At 33.1% G+C, this 15743-nt stretch overlaps 4 protein-coding genes across 7 annotated transcripts in view; 2 read left to right on the top strand and 2 right to left on the bottom strand.

The window, feature by feature from the left end:
* The window catches only part of LOC119830867 (interferon-inducible double-stranded RNA-dependent protein kinase activator A homolog), a 9454-nt gene extending 6183 nt beyond the window's left edge, over nucleotides 1-3271 (bottom strand). For all 4 annotated transcript variants that reach the window (XM_038354039.1, XM_038354041.1, XM_038354040.1 and 1 more), the window contains exons 1-4: nucleotides 3065-3271; nucleotides 714-905; nucleotides 395-548; nucleotides 48-165 (exon numbers count right to left, since the gene is read on the bottom strand). In XM_038354039.1, the coding sequence (XP_038209967.1) occupies nucleotides 48-165; nucleotides 395-548; nucleotides 714-905; nucleotides 3065-3067 (467 nt within the window). In that variant the 5' untranslated portion in view covers nucleotides 3068-3271. The remainder of the gene's footprint in view (nucleotides 1-47; nucleotides 166-394; nucleotides 549-713; nucleotides 906-3064) is intronic.
* Nucleotides 3272-3891: 620 nt separating this feature from the next.
* Nucleotides 3892-6364, bottom strand: LOC119830794 (the record flags this gene model as incomplete). Its single annotated transcript, XM_038353939.1, has 3 exons — nucleotides 3892-3992; nucleotides 4129-4218; nucleotides 5414-6364. Coding segments are annotated over 3 exons (1101 nt in total), but the record flags the coding sequence as incomplete, so codon positions are not given.
* A 678-nt stretch (nucleotides 6365-7042) lies between these two features.
* On the top strand, nucleotides 7043-10159 carry LOC119830935 (malate dehydrogenase, mitochondrial-like). Its single transcript, XM_038354126.1, has 8 exons — nucleotides 7043-7214; nucleotides 7511-7674; nucleotides 7906-8013; nucleotides 8184-8447; nucleotides 8586-8804; nucleotides 8894-9019; nucleotides 9438-9584; nucleotides 9903-10159. Exons 1-8 carry the CDS (start codon nucleotides 7043-7045, stop codon nucleotides 10101-10103), a joined length of 1401 nt encoding a protein of 466 aa, XP_038210054.1. The 3' UTR covers nucleotides 10104-10159.
* A 5077-nt stretch (nucleotides 10160-15236) lies between these two features.
* The window catches only part of LOC119830934, a 3387-nt gene continuing 2880 nt past the window's right edge, over nucleotides 15237-15743 (top strand). The window contains exons 1-3 of the mRNA XM_038354124.1: nucleotides 15237-15357; nucleotides 15431-15555; nucleotides 15628-15685. Of these exons, the coding sequence (XP_038210052.1) occupies nucleotides 15237-15357; nucleotides 15431-15555; nucleotides 15628-15685 (304 nt within the window). The remainder of the gene's footprint in view (nucleotides 15358-15430; nucleotides 15556-15627; nucleotides 15686-15743) is intronic.

Genomic DNA, 15743 nt, shown 5'->3' with positions numbered 1-15743 from the left:
TATATTATACTTCACAACATAAATATTATGCAACAGAAAACCCTTACGCCTCTGGTACATTTCCATTAGTGGGCTGGTCAGCTGGTGCAGCTCCAGTGAGCTTGTCCAGCAGTGCCTTAGCGGCGGAGTGTTTAGCTTCTTTCTTAGATCTACCGGTACCCATGGCTGAACAAAAAAAAAAACAAAATGCCTTAGATTTTTTGTAAAATACTCATTCATTGAAGGCTTTCAATTACCAGAGAGATGTTTCTATTAATTACTAAAATCGTTAGTAACTACTAGAAATAGAATTTAACAGAAAAAGAAACTGCTATTTTCATATAACTCCATTTAATTATAACATATATAGCATAGAAAGATATCTGAATGTTATTCATAGAAATGTTAATATTACCAACTAAATCAGCGACAGTGACGCGGTATCTGAACGTAGGCTCGTGAATCATGCCCTCGATTTGGACAAGTTCATACTTAGGGACTGTTCCACGTCGAGCTAGCAATTCTTGCAGCACAGATACTGGTGTCTTCATTGGAAGGGATTCCATTTCCTGAATGAACATTAATTTGATTTTAATTTAATATTTTGAGTAGCAATTTCAATTGAGAATTTATATAGAATCAAATGAAATTTGTTTAAAAATTACATTTTTATTTGGCTATCAAATTGTAATTTTACATAGAATCTAAATTTTAGATAGTAAATGATTACTCACTCTCTTAGCAGCTTCATCTAACGGTAATCGCTCTGTATTATTCGGCGGTTTAGGTCTGTTCTGGTAGCGGCGCCTCGGACCGTGCGGAGCGTGCTCGCCATCGGGGCCCGCTCCGTGCACGGGCATGCCGTGCACTACGCCCGGCATGCCGCCGTGCACCACCCCCGGGTGCGGGTGTACTACACCGTCCATCTAACATACAATGCAACATATTATTACAATGTCAGTAATATTTATTTATTTTATTTGTTTTTTTTGTGGTGAATCTCTATGTAAGCCTGAATCTATGCCTACATCTTAGCATGGACGCGTGGTTGAAGTGAAGGTTCACCCTGGTAGTGATACACTCAATGGCGTCCCCCCTTGACAGGGCTCTCGATCTCGAACCTTGGCTAATAATGATTATATAATTAAATTAATATTAAATAAAGTTTTATAGTACATTCTGAAGACTACACATTTTTAAGGTTTTGAACCAAAAGCCCAACTACTGAATTCTCACCGAGGTTCTGTTTTCTGCTTGTCTATCACAAGGCTATATTTCATGAACCCTAATAAATAGACAGTTGACAATTTCATAACTAAAATCAAAACAAAATATAAAAGGGGTTTCATTGGCTAGTAATTGTTGTTATTCATATAATTATATAAAAAAATAATAATGCATTATAAAAAAGAGAATAGAAACTTGTCATTTTGGCAATTAAAAAGTCAATAAATATATCAAAGTTTTATACACATTTATGGATATTAGTAAGTGCATGTTGCATATTTGTTACCTTTTTCGTGTAAGAGTAGAGTCTACAAGTCCAAGTTATTGTAAGGAAAAACACTAGAATGAAGAAACAGTAAGATGATACCATAATAATTTTATATTCCTAAGAAAGCAATAACTATTGTTTTCTTTATTATAATGAGATTATCCAATAGGGCTAATTAAACACAGTTATATTTACTTCATATTTTAATGCAATTAAAGTCAACAACTTAGTTTTCAATAGAAATGAGATAAAAAAATACAGCATATGTAAATTTTAAGACTAGAATAGAAAGGTATATAAAGTATAACCCACACTTATAAAAGCCGAAAGCCTAAAAGATACATTTAAGAGGATAGTTCTTAATATTATAAAATGTCATATATATTATATACATTTTATGAACTTTTATTTCTTTTTCGAGTATATTTGCAATCCAATAAGAAATAATTTTATATATTGTGAACTGCTGTTATCATTTGGACATTTTGATATCAGTTAAATAGCATTTTGCTGGTTAGAATAAGATTAGGCTGGATATTTACTAGAAATGAATATTATAATTAACTTTAAAGCACAGCTATTACATATATATAACTACCAGCTGCGCCCGCATCCCATAGGAATATTGGGATAAAAAGTTGCCTGTTTTTCCACTAGTCCAGCTATCTATGTACCAAATTTCATTGCAATTGGTTCAGTAGTTTTTTTGTGAAAGAGTAACCAACATACATCCATCCTCACAAACTTTCGCATTTATCTCTATATATATAAAATTCTTGTTTCACAATATTAGTTACTATACTCCTCCGAAAGGGCTAGACCAATTCTCATGAAATTTTGTGTGCATATTGGATTGGCCAACGTCTATTATTCATACTTCTTAATGATAAGAGTAAGGCAGAACAGCATTTGCCATTAGTAGAAGAGGATTTTAAATTGTATTTGTAGTTCACTTTAACCCCATATATGTTCTTAATTTATGTTAGTCAACAAATGACCAAACAGACTGAATTATTAATATAAATTTCTTTTACTGTCTTTAATCAATTATGGTTCTGAAAAACAGTATTAATGCACATACTAATACTTTTTCTACTTACATACATTTTGTGACTAATTAAAAAAAAAACAATGATTTTTGATACATAAATCCATTTTTTATTGAGTATAAACATACTCAATTTGAAAAAATTGTTTATTTTTAATGTGTTATTGATACTAGCCTATAAGAATTAATCGGTACTGTTATTGAATATTGGTTCAATATTGGTCTTTCACAATAGATATGCCGTTTCATACGAATCAGAACATAATATAAACATCTACCGTAGTAAATAAACAATGAATGACTTAATGCAAAAACGATCACAGAAACTCAACATGTGATTTTTGATATGACATGGCGGCCGGCCATTACAACAGCAAAATGGCTTCGCCTTTTCGCCGGTACACAAATAATAATCAATATTTAGAACTATTTTTCGCCTTTACACCCTAAATAACTTTTCGTTGTTTAGAGTTATTAACATTTTTATTCACTCCCACTGCGCTACAAAAGGATTTGTTAACGTAAATGGCTGCCAAACTTACCATTCTGTGTATTCTCTCCACAACTGCAGACAAGAAGTAACGACTGCAAAAATAAAACTATGGGAAGTTTGATGACGATTTATTGAAATCTTTGGTAAGCCCGTGTATTTTTAACAATTAGAAAAACAATTAGCGATTTGATGAAACAAAAGCAACCGGCAGCTGTAAAATTTATTGACCTCGTAGGACTTGAATGTCATTTGTCAATTTGTCACATTTGACAGCTGTTTCCACTTTTCATGTTCATTGGCCAACAACACAGATTATGAACGCCTATTGTAATCTATGTTTATATAATCTGTCTTTTTTAATTAAAGATAGATGCGTTCTTATAGCCTTTGTAGCGGTAGTTAAATTTATTCCTGATTATAAATTAGTAAAACATAAGATGTAATTTAATTTAAAGTAATCATTATTCTCATTCTGTTTATCTGTGTGGCAATGAATAATAATTAGTTGCTAATGGTCCAAGAGACAAAAAATACTTTCGTGACTAAGTTCGTCTGGTACGAAAGTTTCTGCTGTGTGCGGTGTTGCAAATGAATTCCATAAAATAGCCGTGACCACTGAAATCGGCGCCACGGAAAACCGAGAGGAGCTTATCCGATATCCCTCTCGTTCACTGTCCTTCTTGTGTTAGATAGTGAGAGTCCGATATAACCTAGAAACCTTCTCTCCGAAACCTCTGATAGAGCCTTAGTTATGTGTGGAAGAATGCTCCATTTAAAAAATAAAAAGGGTTGATAATATGGTTGAGTCAGTTGTAACATAAAACCATGAGTATATCTGTTGCCACTCTTAATTAGGGACGTGTCGAAATATGTGGTATAATACTTCATAGTTTCATGACGTGGCTGACGACGTCCTTCTAATGACGACTATCAAATTGTACTAAAATAATTAAATACATCGTTGCAGAAGCAAAAATCTGAAAGAAATCACACAATCTGCATTTTTCAGTATCTATCCTTCGTTTATAATTAAAAATTATATTACTACTATCACGTCAAAGGATTAAAAAATAAAATAAATATATGATATGAAAAAGAAGATGTGTAACTTACATTAAACAATAGGGTGGCATCTAAAGGAAAGAAACCGTATAAGTTGATTTCTACAGGCTGATATTTCATAAGTGTTGAAAAATGTTGAACCTAAAATTAATTTATACGTTGTAGATTAGACATTCATTGATTATAATTATTTATTATTATTATGTTTTATGTTATTTAGAAACAAATCGAATCAATATACTTTTATAAGAAAGTAAATAATTTTCAAATTCTCCTAGGTCTCACGTTTTGTTTTCCCACGACATTGGAGAAAAAAAAACCTAGCACATCCACTAGTACATGGATGGGCTAGTGTAAACTATTAAAATAATATTTATAAGTCTGCAGTGCTGAATAAACAACATAAAGATATGTAAAAATATTTTTGTAGCTTGTACCTCCATAATCCATCGTAAATCTTTGTTTTCAGTGGAAACGGTGTGTAAAAATTGTCCGGTTTTAATCGCCTGCAAGAGAAATATAGAATTATTAACCTTTTAACATTTTTTTTTATGAAGTAATAATGCTTGTAATAAGATCGCATATTATACATAAGTAATATTATCAACAACATACATTATTAACTAAATACATACCAATGGTACGATTACATTACGAATTTAACTAATATTTCGATGTATAAGTTTGCTATTTTATCTGCGTTGGCCCTTATATTACGTACCACGTTAACATGCACATAGACTTCCTATGATGGTCCAAGCAATTATATTATTGAGTTCAAGCTATAATCCACATGCTGGTTTCTTCACGATAATTTCCATCACCGCTTCGAGCAGTGGTGATGTGGATAATATACAGATAAATTAATTGCTGGCATGCCTACCCTCGTACCTCCGACTTTTCAATGTATGTCCTAGGCCCTAATCACTGATCCACCACTGCTCAATTGTTCTTTTTCCGTTTTTTGGTAAATAATTATTTTAAATAGAAAGAAACCCTGTAGAAACTAAACTACTCTCACCTTTTCCTCATTTTAAATTGCTCTCTTATAAAAAAATAGACATTCTAGTGGAGAAAAACCAAAGTTTTTCTGATAAGTAATGATTCAAATCGTTGTGTGTAACTTTTACTTTAAAAAGTATCAAGCATACGTTTTCGATTTGAAGGAGAAATACCATATTGCAATGTTTGTTTTAAACTATCAATCCTCTTGATCCACGGCTGCCTCAAATTTTCTCCTTTGAGTACCTAATCCTCAAGACAGAGGATTATTCATACAATAATCCTCAGACAATTAAGTCATTAATTAGTTCTTTAGATTGGAATGTATACATACCTCATGCTTCAAAGAACTACCAGAGTACGCTAGAGAAAACAATTTAATCAGTTGATAAGAAATCCAAGAGAAGCAATTAAATAACTCATGTAGCGTTAAATCTCTATCCACAACTAATCCATGATATAATATGTGCCCCTCGCTAACCAATGCATGAAAAGTCTGCATTACTGAAGCCAACATTGGACCTTGGAATGTTTTATTTACATCAATTTTCATATCAAACACCCTTATATATACCAATTCCATTTGCCTTAACGTCATCATTCTTGCTTTTGGGTTTACTTCAAAAAATGATGAATCTTTTGAACGTTCTTCATTATCCGTGAATTGACAATGAGCGTTCATATTTCTTAGAATCGCAGTTAATGTAATAACCAGCATGGTATAGAGAGCGTGTAAAATAAATTGTATTATTTGCGGTAGGTTAAATGTGAACATTACTAATAGCTTCTTCCATGTTCCTTCCTGTCTTGATAAATTTATACATAACTGGGCAATTATAGTTAGACATATGCCTAAAAGCGTTAAATTTCGCTTTAGATACAAATCTTCTAAAATAGATCGTGATTTCTTAGAAGATGGTATACTTTTCCATGTTGAAACTATCATGTTTAAAATGCGAACGTATCTAGCACGATTTAAAAAAGCGCAAACATAAGATATGCAACAGAGCAATTCAAAATTCGTAAACTCTAGAATGTAATTCAACTCTGTTGTTACTTCATCGTTGAATTGGGGTTTTTCCGTAGAAAAAAGGACATAACGCACGTGAAAGAATCCAAAGGAAATCAGAAGAAGCATAACAGTTAAACCACATAAGGAATTTAAATATATGGACTTAGGTATGACCGTAAAAGTTTTTTTGGATTTAGTGAATTTTACACTGTGTGGTAATAAGCCAACAAGAGAAGCTATTAAAATTATTGGTTTATTAATGTCTTCAATTTTTAAATCTCCATTTAAAATTTTCGAAAAGATTCTTTTTTGTCTAAACGAAAACATTTCTTAATTCCCTGATATATTTTTTTTCTTGATATAGTCTTGTATAGTAGGTAACTATGTAAGTTTATACAACCGCTGTTCACTACTTTCTAATCGTATGTTCCATAACAATCCATATATATTTTTATAAGACCTATAATTAAAGCATGAATATGAAATAATGTACCTTGTTCAAGTGTTGTTATTACTCTACTTTGCGTGATATACGTACAATGGATAGCTACAAGCGCTTGTTTCATAACCGTTTAAGTACTTAGGTATATGATGGTCATCAAACAGATTTTGTGGAGATCCACTAATCGCATTTTCAATATATTATTTATTGAAATGTAGGAAAAAGCGCACTAAAATAATCTTGATTTTTTATGAAATATACTTATATACAGTGCAATGAGGTTTTTAAGTCAATTTATAAGTAAAAAAAACGGCTATCCTGAATAGCAGAAAAAAAGGTTAATGGAAAGGAGAATAAACTCCTATCATAAATGACCTTCTTGATACTTAAACTGTCTTCAAAGGCAAATATGATCTCTCAAATCATTTGGCAATCTCAATGTGTTTAATCATATAAATAAACAAAATTTTATTTATAAAAATTGTAAAATAAACAAAATAACAAAAAAAATGTTTTTAAAATCTATCGCAAGTATACCGCTCCGTATTTTCACGGTTCAACGGTCTCTTAGGTCTGAAAATCATCAAATAACAAATGCATTAAAATACATTCTTAAAAGAAGTTACAGTTCCACCCCTGCTGGAATGAAAGTTACTATTTGTGGTGCCGCTGGATGTACTGGTATATTTGTGTATCTTGTTGTTGTTGTTGAAATTAGCTTGTTACTTGTTTCCTTTTAAGTGGTAAAATAATAATCCTGTAATATAATAAAGTAACGTTTGAAGGGGAAATCATAAAAAAAAGAAACCGATGACATGCTTTATATCTATATTTGAACAACGATTTGAAATTCTATGAAAGTAGCAGATTGTAGAAATTGCATTTATTGTGAAAATTAAAAAACATCTTTAATATTCAATAATCACAATTCTCTTTGTGGAAGCAAACTACCTAACAATAAATTTCACTATTTCTAGGGGAACCGCTGGCTTTACTATTAAAACAATGTCCATTACTGGATGAAATAGCGCTCCACGACGTCTGTGCGACTTGCGGATACGGCATGGAACTCAGCCATGTTGATACCAAATGTAAAGTGTCCTCTTTCTCTGGAGCTCACATGTTATGTGATGCCTTAAAGGTGTTTGTTACATTTTATCTTTCCGTAGAATTTCTCACATGTAGGTAGGTTGTGTGGAAGTTACATGTGCAATTTCATAGAAAAAATTTAATTCCTACCAATAAAGTTATGCTAACCAATTTATTAACATAGAAACATGTATGGTTATAATTATAAAAAATAATTACTTTAAAACTCAATCATATTAAGCAGCCATCTCATATGCTAATTGTTTTTTAATTATGTTAATAGGGCGCTCGTGTTGTGGTCATAGTTGCAAGGCAGGACGCGGACACTTTTGAAAATAATGCCCCAATATTGACAGAAATCACTCTACAGATTTGCAATACTTGTCCTGACGTATGTACATACATATATTATTTAATATGTATTGCATAAAATAAACAATAATTTATAAATAATTTGATAAACTGATTAAGTATTTCTATTGTTCTATTTATAACATACGTAGATTAAGTAAATATATTTAATAACTTGTCGCAAATATAAATATAAATATTTAATTTTAGGCGTTCACAATAGTAGCGACTGAACCAGTAGAAAGCTTAGTGCCCCTAGTTGGAGAAATACAAAGACTCCGTTCAAAGTACAACCCGAGACGGTTACTAGGATGCGTGGAGTTGAACTGTGTTCGAGCCAACACTGTATTAGCTGACTTTCTCCGAGTACCACCGGAGTCTGTAAGAGTGCCCGTTGTTGGAGGAGCCACTGCACAGACCATGGTCCCTGTACTGTCTGCTGCTGTACATCCTTGCAAAATGAGTCAAGAGCAGGTAAATCTAAAATAAAGGGCAAGAAATACTAAGGAATATATGATTACTTTTAACATTCAGTTTTGTTAGCAAATAATTCTCACGTATGTTGTACGACTTGCCGCAATTCATGGAACACAAAGTCAATCTCTTCTTCAGATCGAATGTGCGACTTCGTGTATAATGAGTGGGACTGAAGCTATTTGCGCGGCGAAAGGTTGTTGTACAGCCACAGCGTGCTTATCCGGTGCATATGCCGTCGCTAGAACAACAATTAACGTGGTGAAGGGACTTCAAGGAAATCCTAAAGTAATACAATGCGCCTACGTAGACAGTTTGGGTACGTGTGCACCCAATTGTCAATTCTTCGCTAGTGAGGTGAGTCTGTGGAAAAGACAATGCTAAGCTTCGATACTATTTTTATTATGTATTGTAGATATAAGTAAACAAAGTTATTTATGTTGCAGGTAGTTTTAGGTCCATCGGGTATAGAAAAGAATCTTGGTGTTCCTGAGCTGTCTAAATTCGAAAATTGTCTTTTGTGCAATTGTCTTCCTTACGTTCGCAACGAAATAGCGCGCGCTATTTGGCTGGTAAGATTATTCACGTTTTGTAAACAGAAAGAGCGTATTTTTATCAATACTTTAGCTGGGTAATGACACAGATATAATGAAAAGTTGTATGTATGGCTTTGCCCGAGTAGTAGACAGAGTATATTCTAGGGTATAAATAATGCCTGGAATACCCTGGATTACCGTTCGCGGAAATATAAAAATTCTTGGGTCTCAAACTATCTATACCAAATTTCATCCAAATCGGTTTAGCTGTTCTCGAATTATAAATCACTATTTATGAAATAAAAAGTGTAACTATCACTACTTTCTTTAACAAAGGTGTCAATACCATCCTGTCCTTTTTGTTTTTCAAGCATTTAACCTTTTTTTGGCCAAACAGACAATTAACAATTATCTCGGCATCCAATCAAAACACTGAATATCTCTCCATGAATAGGTGTACACGATGTGCCAGCAATGTTGCTGTGGCACGTGCATCGCGCACCCGGGCACGTGCTACACGCCGCCTATCGTGCCATGCGTGCCGCCTGTAAACTGGACCTGCGACTGCCCTGACGCTTGCCGCGATGAATATCTTGCTTCGGTATGTTATATTTGTGGAATTGTTTCATAAACAGAATTGATATCACTTTATTTTGTTTCTGGTTTAATCAAAAAGCGTTTAAAAAGAGCTTTCGTAAGGTTCTTTTCTGAAAGCCTATCTCATAAATTTGCTGCTTCATTTGTTGTTTTAGCAAAAAACTGTTCTTAAGAATTATGTATGCTAAAAAAATTTAATTTTAAGAGTTTATATACTTAGAAATCGCTTCAATTCTTTTCAGACATTGGTCGGATGAAATCAATTGTAAGCATTCATAAAATTTGTCAGCCAATTTCATCCTCTTTCATGAAATTTGAACAGATATGTCGCGAAATGACATGCAAATGCGGCAGCAGGGAGCTCTGTTGGCGCCCTCGTGAAGCCGAGTTTGATGCAAAGCGCGCCGCCAACCTCACCCACCAGATGCCGCTAAAAAGTCCAGCGTGTTCTCTGCGAACTATTCCTAGAAGTGTGCTCATAGAAAAGCAAATGAGGCAGAGGGCTTCTGAACCGTCGGTATAGAGGGGAAACAACCCAGAGTATGCCTCAGCAATATACCTGGTTGAAGAGAACTTGTAATATTGTGTTTTGGGTTTGTAAGTTCCAGCTCATTAGCTCATTTTGCTTTGAAAATGTTCATCACACGACTTTATCACGATAACTGTAGTTGTTAATGATCTCATATAACTTACGCGTGCTTTCTTAAAGTTTCCGATTGCATACCACAAAATAATGTTACTGAGTTATTTTTGTTGAACTCAAAAGATACTTTGACGTCTTAGTAAAGCACGTATAAAATTAAGCTTCTCGCATTTATTTTGATTATCTAATAAAAAAAAATATAATACTTTTTGTAAATAAAAATAAATTTTGTAAAGATATTTTTTTTATTGTATTTAAACAATAATAATTTGCATTCAATATGATATATCATGTGTACAACATAAATCCACAAAATTCAAAAATTAAATACGTTTTTAAGTTTACCGTGCACACTATTGATTTTTTCTTTCAGTGTCCAAATAATATTTTCGCGATCATTCTGCAAAAATGAAAATAACATTTAAATTCCACTGCCTCAAGAAACAGTTAAGTTTACTTAAATTATTTAAAGATCGAGATAATCGATACGATTGATATAAAAAACGAAACGTTTTAATTTTTAACCGACTTAAACTCCCTTTTTATCAATTCTATGTGCATGTATGTAATATTGTCAGAATTCCACTGTTTTTATATATATTAGTCTATAACAGCTTCTAAGCACGTGAGCCAAATTTCGTAAAAAGCATCGCAACGGCTTCCACGCACTTTTTCGCGCTTTTTTCAAAGACGACGGAATCGTTAAAAATTGCAGTATTTTTTAAATAATCACTTATTTAAACCTTATAGAACTTGAAAGAAATTTATAATTAGTACTTTACCATTCCATTTTCGCATCGGTCGTCATTCATATCCCGTTTAAATTGGGTTTTAGATTTGCTGCTTAAACTTTTCTAGAACATTCAAAATATTTGAATTTTGCAGATAACGTATACGTTAAAAGACATTAAAAAGGCAAAAGCATATAACACTTACTCTTGAAACATTAATATTGATTCCCGAAGCACGCTCTGTTGTTACGGATTTCTGGAACAATGTTTCATGTATTGTTATAAAGAAAATGAATAAATATCTGATCATTAATAAGATTTTTACCCTTGGCACATGTATAGTTATTCCCGTAGGTCCTTCAAAGGGCAAACCGGGCCTGAAGCATGGTCCCACCGATGGCCTTCTTTCCAAAATCCAAGCTTGGCTTTTTGCACCTATTTCCTGCAAGCAATAAGTTTCTTACTACGTAATTTATATTAACATGTAAGTTCAGTAGTTTTGGTGCCTATTCGATACAATGGAAAAACCTTTACTATTTATAAAATAAGAAATTATATTTTCAACATACCAGAGGTGAATCTTCATTGCCCTGGCAAGCCTCATCTTTCCATGTTATTTCTTTTTTCTTCATGTTCTGCAAACATTCCGAATCAAAAAAAAAGATAGGTAGGTAGGTATTTATTTGAATTCTGTATTCCATCATTTGTTATATAATAAAGAATTTGAATGTTAAGAGACTAAAAATTGATATACGTTCCATTCTTTCAAAATTTCTCATTTATCCAGCGACAACATATTTACGGCATTCGAGGGCCGCAAAGTGTTACATAGTGCGCATTTGTGAGTAACTTTAGTTAACGATAGAGTAGATTGCGGTGAGCGAAGCGAGCGAAGCGCCATGTATAATTGGGAAGTCGAGTTGCGTTGTTATGAAAGAATTGTAGAGAGGACTCTACTAAAAAGGTGGGATGGAGGAAGTTACTCCACGAAAAAACATGTTAAATAAAAAATTGTGAAAATGTAGATTGTCAAAAATTTTCTCTAATTTATTTTGTCCGTAGTTATTTTCCTTTGTGTTATTTCTTTCGTATGATTCGGAAACGAGGAATCGTTTAAGAACTGCTTTACGACGCCATTTCTCTATAATGGCGGCGCAAGTGAAAAAGATACGGGTTGGTAAAGCTTAAATTCCAAAATTTCACATGATATGTTAAGTAAATCACTTTCAAAACCTAGCGGAAAACCTTGGACTTACAGCGAAAATTCCGAGGTCGGCGGTTGATACCGGTCGATCGCGCAGAAATAATCTGTATTTATCTGCACATAATCCAGTTTACCACTGATCGAAGCAGCGAAGGAAAACATCGTGAGGAAACCGGCATGTCAAAGTATCAAAACGTTTGATGACATGTGACATCTGCCAACCCACACTTGGCTGGGCTTATGATGATATTTAAAATCATTACTTAACAAGTAGATACGCAACGCATAAAATATAAACGAAAAATAATTATTGACACGACAACAGCTGAGGGGCTAACATGAAAACATTCGTAGCGACATAGAAAATACGGAGTAAGACGTTAGCTGGTATCAACTTGAAGCACATTAAATCGGCTATCGAGTAACAATACATAGGTTACATAGCGTGTCTTGCTTATAATATATGGCTTTCTTCAGACTTTCTATAAACATTGTTATTAAACTAAAACAAACTATTGTTATAACTAGTGTTTCTGGAACATGTATTTTAAAGTTCTTTATATAAATCGAAAAACCCTATTGTTACATAACGTATAAAGAAAAATGATATTTAATATTAGATTGTAATACCGCTGGCTCGATGTATTTACTTCATTATAAGAAAAAGGTATAAGAACAAATAAAATAACACTTTTATTAGTAATTTTATGTACACACCAGCTAAGTATACTCACAAGTTAATATTTTTCAACATTTTTAGCTGGCCATCCCCGTTCGCTGTCCTTGTAGTACCAACCCTGCTTGTTTATTTCAACAGTTCCACGACATATAAATAGTATATGGAAAATACGCCACTTAAGCTTAACAAGTCTGCAGTTTGCACTGTTGCAAAGATATTAGCAATCGGAAATGGCCAGCTAATGTGACATTAGAGTACGCGAGAGCATCGCAGACGTAGTGTCATTGGGTGGAGTTCTATATCCCTTGACCGTAAGCTCGGCCGGATGATATATTTTCTTCGGAGGGAGCTTCGTAGGGTACACCGCAACAGAAAAACTGACGCACGACGCGAGAGACGCGTGACGCCCGCGATTCACTGCGCGGCAGCCCGCCTGCCTCCTCCTCATCATCTGACTATGAAAATAATTAAAACGTTATTCTTAAGTTTTACACACTAACTTCTTTTTTATTGGAAGAATGCTTTCTTGTTCCACACAACGAGTAGAACATGTACAAATAAATTCAACTGTTGAATGAGGCCCAATTAACATACATTAATTTTAGAAATTCCCATATTTGTTTTATATACCAATCCATTATAATTTAATGTTTAAATACAAAAGTTACATTAGAACTACCAGCTTCCAACTTTCAACTTTCCAATTCATTTTAAAACTCATACAAATCATCTCGATGTGAAGAACCTACAACTACGGGCTGCCACGCAGGGATTTAAATTTTCAATATAGCTTATTATTTAATATTATAATTTTTAATTTTTTATTATAATATTACCTGGATGACCCGAGTTTTGTTTGAATTTTTTTAACTGAACCTAGTTTTTAATTTCCCTGCATACTAAATAAAATGAAAATCGTTGAAGTTGTTTTCAACACTCAGATTATATATAAAAATTGGATAGAATTGACGAAGTTAGATCAATTGCTTAAAACTCACCCAATTTGAATATTTCTTTGTGGGTTCAACAGTCCGCCCCTCAGAAATTTCCTCCGTAATGCTATCGGTATCTTCTTTCTTAGTGGCTTCTTTTTCAGTAGCAGTAAACTCCTCTTCGGAAATGGCTTCAACATCCTGTGGGATAGGTTGTGTGGGTGGTGTGATTGAACCCTTCTGAAATCATCATTATAAAACATATTTTGGATTAAAGGAATTCCTCGCATATCAACGAGAATCAAAAACAATTAGACTCTCATTATCTATGAATCATAATTTACGTTATACGATACAAGCGTGACAAAAATCCATAACAAATGCACTATTCATTTATACCTTCGTGTCGACTTCCATGGGTGCTAAAATAATTGATTCGGGCGAAGAATTCCGTTTTTTGGGACTTGAAGATAGTTTTTTGGCAACACTTTGCTTGTTCATCTCTGAAGATATCGCTATAATAAGAGCACAATATTGTAAGAAAATAATTTCAATGGATTTTAACAGTATACAGGACATTTCCTATCCTTACCACGCTTATAATCTTTTTGCTCTTTATCCTCCGATATTTCACTTGCGGTACTGTCTTGAGTTAGAATTTTCAACTCTTCAGCAACAGCTGTTAAAAAAGAAAGTTATGTATGATTAAGGACAGAGAGATTCACAGCAAAAGTATTAATGTCAAACAACATCACCAATGGTATGTGATAAAAGACAATATGTGCTTTTAATATTACATTGAACTGCCGGTGCCCTTATATGTTTATGATGGGGTTCAGAATCATCTTGAAGGTCTGTAGGTCGGTATGGAGCCTTGATACGATTATTAGGCGTTTGTTCTACTATCACAGCGGGGGAACCACCACCACTGCCACTTTTTTTCTCTTGATCGGACATCTTCTAAAGAAGCTCAAGCATCCATATGTCAATATCTACAAATCACTCAATATTTTTATCAACAATTTTTTTGAAAAGTACAAATGGCTGAAACGTCACGCTTTGCAATTTTGACAACTGTATTTCTTGTTTTTCATATCTTCTATTTTCGAAATGGTTTTGTATGCAGTACTGTAGCGATGCTTCAATAATATTTTAGCATCACAAATTCCGTAACGTAATTGTAAAATACTAACTGCTTGCAAGTAAATGTTTGCTGTGAAAATTACTTTAAGCGATTTTAAAAATGAGAATGTTTTATTCAATTAATAATTCTCCTTTAATAATTATAAAGTTGTGATTCAAAGAAGAAAGCTGTCTCTGTCAAAGTTTATGTCTTTCAAATATGATATGAATAGTTTTTAAATTCATTTTTACGAACAAAATTTTTGTAAATATTTTGTCATAGTATCAAATTATTAGGTAATATTACATTATTAACTATGCTTGCAAGAAAGAAAATGGGATGTAATGGAAAATAATCAGTGTCCATCTAAAAATAAGTTGTTTATTCCCGAAGAAAAGCTAACACAGGAAATTGATTACGATTCCGTAGGTTCAAGCCGAACTCCAAAGAAACAACTGTTTTTAGGTAATATAATACACAATAGCATATTAATTACCAGATATGGTTCAACTTTAACATATTTTTCACATTTTCTTAGAAATTTTACAAAAAGGCTCAACTTTCCGGAATTCATCGCAAAAAGTATTAGTGTCCATAAAACCCAAAGCTCCCGCGATTAAAACTTTATACATTGCAGAAAAGACCAGATTTCAATCTAAGAAGGTTGGTTAGTTGGTACATATGTCTTTAAAAAATATTGAATTACAATTTAATAATCGATTTAAACGTTTTCAGCGATCTACTAAATCAGGGTCTCGTTTAGCTATCGGCGATCATTCCTCCTTTACTAGCCGTAAGTAAAATTACAATTAAACGTCGATAAATTGATCTCCCTAATTGTTTTTTTTTTT

Source organism: Zerene cesonia, chromosome 12 (genome assembly GCF_012273895.1).
Source record: "Zerene cesonia ecotype Mississippi chromosome 12, Zerene_cesonia_1.1, whole genome shotgun sequence".
Taxonomy (NCBI): domain Eukaryota; kingdom Metazoa; phylum Arthropoda; class Insecta; order Lepidoptera; family Pieridae; genus Zerene; species Zerene cesonia.
This window is presented reverse-complemented; position numbering and strand designations above follow the sequence as displayed.